Source organism: Mesitornis unicolor, unplaced genomic scaffold (assembly GCF_000695765.1).
Source record: "Mesitornis unicolor isolate BGI_N332 unplaced genomic scaffold, ASM69576v1 scaffold34880, whole genome shotgun sequence".
Lineage (NCBI taxonomy): Eukaryota > Metazoa > Chordata > Aves > Mesitornithiformes > Mesitornithidae > Mesitornis > Mesitornis unicolor.
This window is the reverse complement of record NW_010156887.1, coordinates 7,381-14,075: the sequence shown is the minus strand read 5'-3', so window position 1 is coordinate 14,075 and position 6,695 is coordinate 7,381. Positions and strand designations below refer to the sequence as shown.

The 6,695-nt window shown below is 37.1% G+C and overlaps 1 protein-coding gene across 1 annotated transcript in view; it reads right to left on the bottom strand.

Moving 5' to 3' along the window:
* Positions 1-2,099: 2,099 nt before the first annotated feature.
* Positions 2,100-6,695, bottom strand: part of DBT (dihydrolipoamide branched chain transacylase E2) — a gene marked incomplete at its 5' end in the record, with an annotated part of 8,296 nt that continues 3,700 nt past the window's right edge. The window contains 5 exons of the mRNA XM_010194785.1: positions 2,100-2,595; positions 3,466-3,537; positions 3,707-3,898; positions 4,832-4,909; positions 5,858-6,024. Of these exons, the coding sequence (XP_010193087.1) occupies positions 2,428-2,595; positions 3,466-3,537; positions 3,707-3,898; positions 4,832-4,909; positions 5,858-6,024 (677 nt within the window). The remainder of the gene's footprint in view (positions 2,596-3,465; positions 3,538-3,706; positions 3,899-4,831; positions 4,910-5,857; positions 6,025-6,695) is intronic.

The window sequence follows — 6,695 nt, the reverse complement described above, 5'->3', positions numbered from 1 at the left end:
GCTAAATAGAACTAATTTTCTATTTAGTGATTTTACTTTTCAGCTCAGTCTCTTTCAAGTGACTGAACTTGCTGAAAACTGGCAGCATGTTTTTCCCAAACAGCGCTGCTAGAAGATATGCTCAAGGTCAGTTGTCTCATCCTGGGTGCTGTGTCTGCGCCTACGGGGGGAGAAGCAGACCCAAAACTGATCAACGAGGTATTCCATCCCACATACGTCGTACTCGGTATAAAACCGAGAGATCATGAGGGTCTCGTCCCTTTTTTTTTTTTTGCCTGCTTTTGCCTTTTTTCCACCGTTCCTTCCATCTCGACCCTTCCGTCCATCTCGATCCTGCAGAGGCCGAGGCCTGAGCAGAATCCTGCTCGTTCATCTGCCGCTGATCCTGATTTGTGTGTCCTGCATCCTGCTCCCACTGCTGCTGAGTTTGGTCTGGGACTTTTCCAGTGCCCTGCTCCACAGAGCCTCTGGTGACGTATTCGTCATTGGGGGGGGAAGGGTGAGTGAGGGATTTTATATTGGTTTTGTATATATTTGTACATATTTGTATATATTTCATTATTTTCCTATTTACATTATTATCTGTAGTATTAGTAGTATTGTTTCATTAAATCTGTTAGTTTTATTTTCCAACCTGTAAAATCTCTCTCCCTTATTCTCTTTTCTCTTCCCTTCTGGGGAGGGGAGAGGGGTTAACAGAGAGCGTCTGTCCAGGATTTAGTGGCCGGCCCAGCCCTAAACCAGGACAGTAGGAAAGTAGCCACTACGCTGAATTCTTTTGGTAGTCTTGAGTACAGCAGGTTCTTAATGATAAGAAGAAATGGAAGTTTGAGTCACTTGTACAGGACTGCCTGCATAAAATTCACAAATAAAACCAACATTACTACAATTCTTTGTGGCTTTAACTTTTTTTTATTAGGAATAAATAAATCTGATAAAAATGAAATGTGATAAGCACGATATATTAGTAAAACCTTGCAAGAAATGACCTATATATAAAAGACCCTTATACCACAATAGAAATACATATATAGCACCTTACACATATGCTTCTGTGCTACCTCTCGTACATTACCAGCTTTCCTCTTGCTCAGTCTCAACACGAAGGACAGCAGAGATTCTACCTCTGGCAGCTCCTATCTTGCACCTTCACAGCTAAACGCAATAGACAACTTTGGTCTACACTTTTGGAGAACGCTCCTGTAAAGGCAGTTTTTGAGATATCTAAAGAAACAAGAAAAATGTCCCTTTTGTGCCTCACAAATTAATTTTTAAGGCCATGTAACAGTCTTTTATTGTGTCTGTTTGCAACTTATGTTTCTAGAAGGTATTTAGATCCAACAGTCTTCTTCATATCTCCGGTTTAACAACTAGCGCATCATCTGCTTAGTTTACCTTAAAGCCACATAACTGTTGTCTGTGCTGAAGGCATTAACTCGAACCTACTCATTATGTGTCTCGTATCCAAGTTTAAAAAGTCCATATCTCACATAGTATTTTTTAATGTTAATTCTTTGTTGTACCTGATTAGTATGTCAAATTCTAGTACCTGCACATCAATAATACAAGGTGATGCAAGCTTTCAGAACATGTTTTGCTTACTGTCAAGGCTCACCTAATGACAGAATGAGATCCTTCTTTTTCTTTTAACAGACAGATGCTTTCTATAAAAAACAAAAGATAACTGGAAAGTATTTAAGGACTGCAACTACTTCCAGCCTATAAAAATACATTATATTCTAGAGAGTATTAAGGCCTGATAGTTATCAATAAATGTTACCAGTAAGCATTTGAATAAATCTGGCCTCCTCATTTATAATTTGACAAAGAGTATCTGTTCAAGTAATTGCCAGGAAAAAGTAAACTAGCAAAAGACTTGAGGGGTTTACTCAGTTAAACAACAAAAAGCTCTCTGGACATCTTACAGCAGAAGCAGAAAAGGCATTTTATTTGTACATGATTTTTGCATAACTTCTTTAGGGAATCTGGATATTATTCATTAAAATAAATTTATGCATCGAACAAGGAAGAACTATGAGTATTTCCCTTCAAAATAGGTTAAATACTGCAGATGTAAATTGCAGATTGTAATATAATGCAGATTATAAATACTGCAGATGTAGATCACCATCATTCAGCCACACCAGCCTCACAACTGCATGTATTAAAAAAGGCCAAATAAAGACATTCCATCATCACATTCAGAAGTCACTGTTAGGTTTGACAGGTTGCCGTAGAAGAACTTGCAGCGCTACTCATTAAAAAAAAACAACTAATTGATAGATTGATATCAGCTGTTGAGAATTTTAACCACATTAAATTATTATATAAAGTGAGTAGCAAAGGGCACATGCTAGCAGAGCCAGCTTTTACAATTATTCAGTCTAACCCACAAAGTTTAAAGGCATATTCTAGCCATGGTTTCCCTTATTTAAGTTCTAGCAGCATCGAAGCAGGGTTCTCCAAGTAAGATTTCCACAGGTTAGAAAAGCGGGCCATCGTAGCTCCATCAATGATGCGGTGATCAGCTGACCAACTCACATTCATTATCTGGGCTTTAAATACTTCACCTTTTCCATTAAACCGAGGAAGAACCTAAAAATCAGAAGAGGGAAAAACCAGAAATATTAAATACTTTCATTAACAAATCTGTATTTTTCATTGTTAATTTGTTCATCTAAATTTAAACATTTTGCTAAACTAGACAGCAGTAGTGACATTAAAAAAAAGACCTTCCCATTATTGTTTGTGCTGTGGAGTAGAATATATTGCAAACCTACATAAGAAACTGTCCATCGTGGAAATAATGAAATACCGAAAACCTTTCTTGACTCAAAAGCTACTTCCTGAATAGTTTATTGCACTCAAAGTGACAGGTTTCTTAAAGAATTCCCTATACAAAAGGCTCACAGGAAGAACATATGAAAACAGTTTAAAGTAGTAATAATTTCATTTCCAGCATTGATCTCAAATGTCTAAAGAATTGAAGTCTGATACTCAGAAAATACGAAACTGTCTTCACCATACAGAGTTCTGTATGCAGTCAGCGGTCTGGCTCAGGAAATTCAGCTTCAACATCAGAATACTTTTTTAGTCTCAAATTTTCTCCCTGATATAGCAAAAGTGCTACTGCCACGTTGCAAAACTTGTAAAAATATATTTAAGTTGTTTGTAAATAACTAGAAGGCCAAACATAGATGCAAGTGAAATATAACTGGATTCTAGAGAAAAGATCTGAACCTTTGGTATAAGAGACTTCCATTTAAACATTTGGTGTCTCTGCAGAGTCATCTAAAAACATCACAAAATGTTTCAATCACAAGCTATGTGGTTTCTGCAACACAAACCAGAAATGTTTATATAGGAATAACAAAACAAAGGGACAGTCCACATTTCATTTTCATTACAGATGACCTTAGCGATTTAGAGTTAAACACTCGGATCACTGAGAGACAGCTGAGATACCTGTATCTTTCCAAGTGCTCCAATAGCTACTTCAGGAGGTAGTATCACTGGTTTGGTGTAAGTGCCGCCAATCTAGAAAAGAAAAAGCTGGGGATATTAGTTAACAAATAATTATTTTTTTAAAGCAGATTGCCTCTCACATTAATTGCCACAGGTTTTGTTCATTGCATATTAACGTTTACTAAGGTATTCATTTCAGAAGCAGTTTTCAGATGCAAGTTCTCATTTTTCCTGTACTTACTGTGCCAATATTTGAAAGGGTGAATGTTCCCCCGGTGAGGTCGTTTGTTCCCAGCTGGCCTGCAGAGCCCAAGGACTGTAGGCGATTTAGTTCAGCAGCAATCTCAAACACGCTACAGATTTGAACATTTTTCACATTTGGGACAATTAAACCCTGCTCTGTGTCCATAGCAACTCCAATGTTGTGCAAAGCCTGCAACAAGTTTCATTAACCAGATATTAACATAAGCAGTCAACTTAAAATGTATTTTACATTAAAAAAACCACTTGAATGATGTCTCCTTTATATATCATCTTTTTAACCTACAAAGTGCTGTCTGTAGTAAGCAACTCCTTTGTACAACTTTGAGGAGAGGAGGAGATGTAAATTTTCAAATACTAGCTTTCCACATCTGCAAAGTGCAAATTCATTCTGGCAATTTAACATCCAGGAAATGCGAAATCCTGGAATCAATTTTGCACTGAAAACATTTCACTTTAGAATGATCATATGGGTAACAAAACATGACCAGTAGATTTTAAAGAGAATGCTAAAATTAAAAAACCAAACCAAAACAACAACAAAAAACCAAACCTGAGTTGCCTTTCGTTTGCTAGAAGAAATATATAAGGATTCATCTAAGAGATAAGGATAAAACAGCAAAAAGAAGGAGTCTGTACTGCAAGGAGAATGTACACATCACTTAAGAAAATAGACATTCACTGCTCAGAAGCATCGATCCAGCACCTTGTATGAAAATCAGATAATTTCTGTCAAAACTCAATTTAAAATACGACTATAAGGGCTGAGCCTTGGAACGACTGACACTGTGCCATTACTAACAAATTACTGTATTAGATTTTAAATGCTCTCATTTTAAATGCCTGGCCCATCTTCAGGGGAAAAACAGGAAATCACTATAATAATATACATCTTTGAGGCAAGCCTGAATAACAAAGTGACTCTCATTAAACTACCGAAATAAGATAACTACTAAGTCAAATCCAGTCTTAGAATGTGGGCACACAAATTATTTTCCAGCACACGACCGTAATTTTGGCTCTTACAACTAGCTCACACATTCTGAAAAACCCTTGCTAGTGGTTTACATCTTCAGCTCACAACTTTTATCAGTAGATTACAAACCTTGTATGTGACATTTTGACAGCTTTCATCCAAAGAAGCATTAAGAATGGGATACTGCAATAATCCCAGAGAGGCTGCCTGTTAAATATACAAGAAAAAAAGTAAATCCTATTTTATAACCAGAGATGTGCATGGAAAGGAAAGAACAGTGGGACACAATTTAGATTAATAACAGTATGAATTTCCTCCATGCAATTTGAGGAAACTTGTCTGTTGATACTCTATCATTATTAAGACAGCAGAAGAAAAAGTCAACTTACAAAAACCCAAATATATATATATTTATAAAAGGTGATAATCTCTTTCCCAAGTATAACTGAAGTTGAATCTGCATGTGTTATCTCTGTTCCACAATTCAAATCAAGTATCCCAGCACAAAAGTTATGAGATTTAGCAGCAATGTCATTTTCAGCTCTCCACTTCGATGACAATTATTACAAGGAAGTAATATTAATTCCCCCTAAAGAGACTGAGCAGGAGCGTAATTGAAATAGCATTACCAGAAGTTTCAGATTAAGCTATGCACTCAATAGCTTAGGCAGTGCCTCAGCCTTCATTGATGCCATCAGTTGGAAACGGAACCATGGCAACTAAATGAGCGCAAGTGCCTGATGTGAACACCAGAAGAGATGTACTCATTCACCTGAGGGATTCATTACCAACATAAATATAATAAATAATAATAGTAATAATACAATGACAACGCATTTCGTATAAGGTTCATTTTAATGGAGCTCAAAAATACTGAGTTTCCAAAATACACTTTGTGTAATTTAAATACCCAGTGATGCTTAGCCCCATAACGTGTTATGCTTTATCTGCTGCCCTTCCCCATTAATATTTTTTTAAAAGTCCATAATTTTATGTAACCATAGCTACAGTTTCAACAGGAAATTGGTAAGTGGTTCAAATGCCAATGCAGTTATTCAGCTGATACAGAGGTGCTTCAAACTTAAAACAATCATTGAGCTGATTTTGGCAAAATCTGCATAAGTACTTCATACAGTGCTCTGCTGCACGTCTCACCTTTATGAAGAAAGGCATAAAGGAAAGCTTAACTCCACGACTTTCCGCTAGAGGTTTCAGCTCTTCTCGCAACTGAACAAGCTGAGTCAAATCAATCTCATCACAATAACCAAAGTGGGGTATCTTCAGGGCTGCACTCATTGTCTTCACCATTGCCTTGTGAAAACCTGGAAAATATTAACCGATTTCTTAAATGAACAAAATGAGCTGCTGGGAATTCACGGTGAAATGTAAATTATTTTTTCCATTACACAAATTACATGACTTTTAAAAAAACCAAACAACAATACAAAACCCAACGACAACAAAAAGAGGACAGGGTAAAACTGCACTTCAGAATCTCTACCCGTTTCAGCATACATTCAGCATACACTCATCAAAAATGACCCAAGTGCAGCTTGCAGCCCAACTCCATCCAACCAAAACATGAACAATTACTTTATAAAATAGAAATTTCATGCAACAGCTTCTTACAGAGGATATTTTCCTACTGCTCACTTGTATGACAATAACATGAAACAAACTCCCGTCAAAAGGAATCACGTGTTCACTGAGTAACTGTCGTGGTTTAGGCCCAGTGCATAACTGAGCACCACGATGCCCCAAAAAAAGGGCTAGTCAAAATAAGGACTGGGATGGCTTCTCACCACTTAAACAGGTCACAGGCAGAAGACAGACTCATCATAAGGAATAAAAAAAACAAAGGAATTTTAATTGTTACCAACATCAAAGTAGAACAATGGGAGATACAACCAGATCTCAAAATCAAAACACCTTCCCTCCACCCCTCCCTTCTTCCCGGGCTCAGCTTTTGTTCCCGGTTTCTTCACCTTCCCCC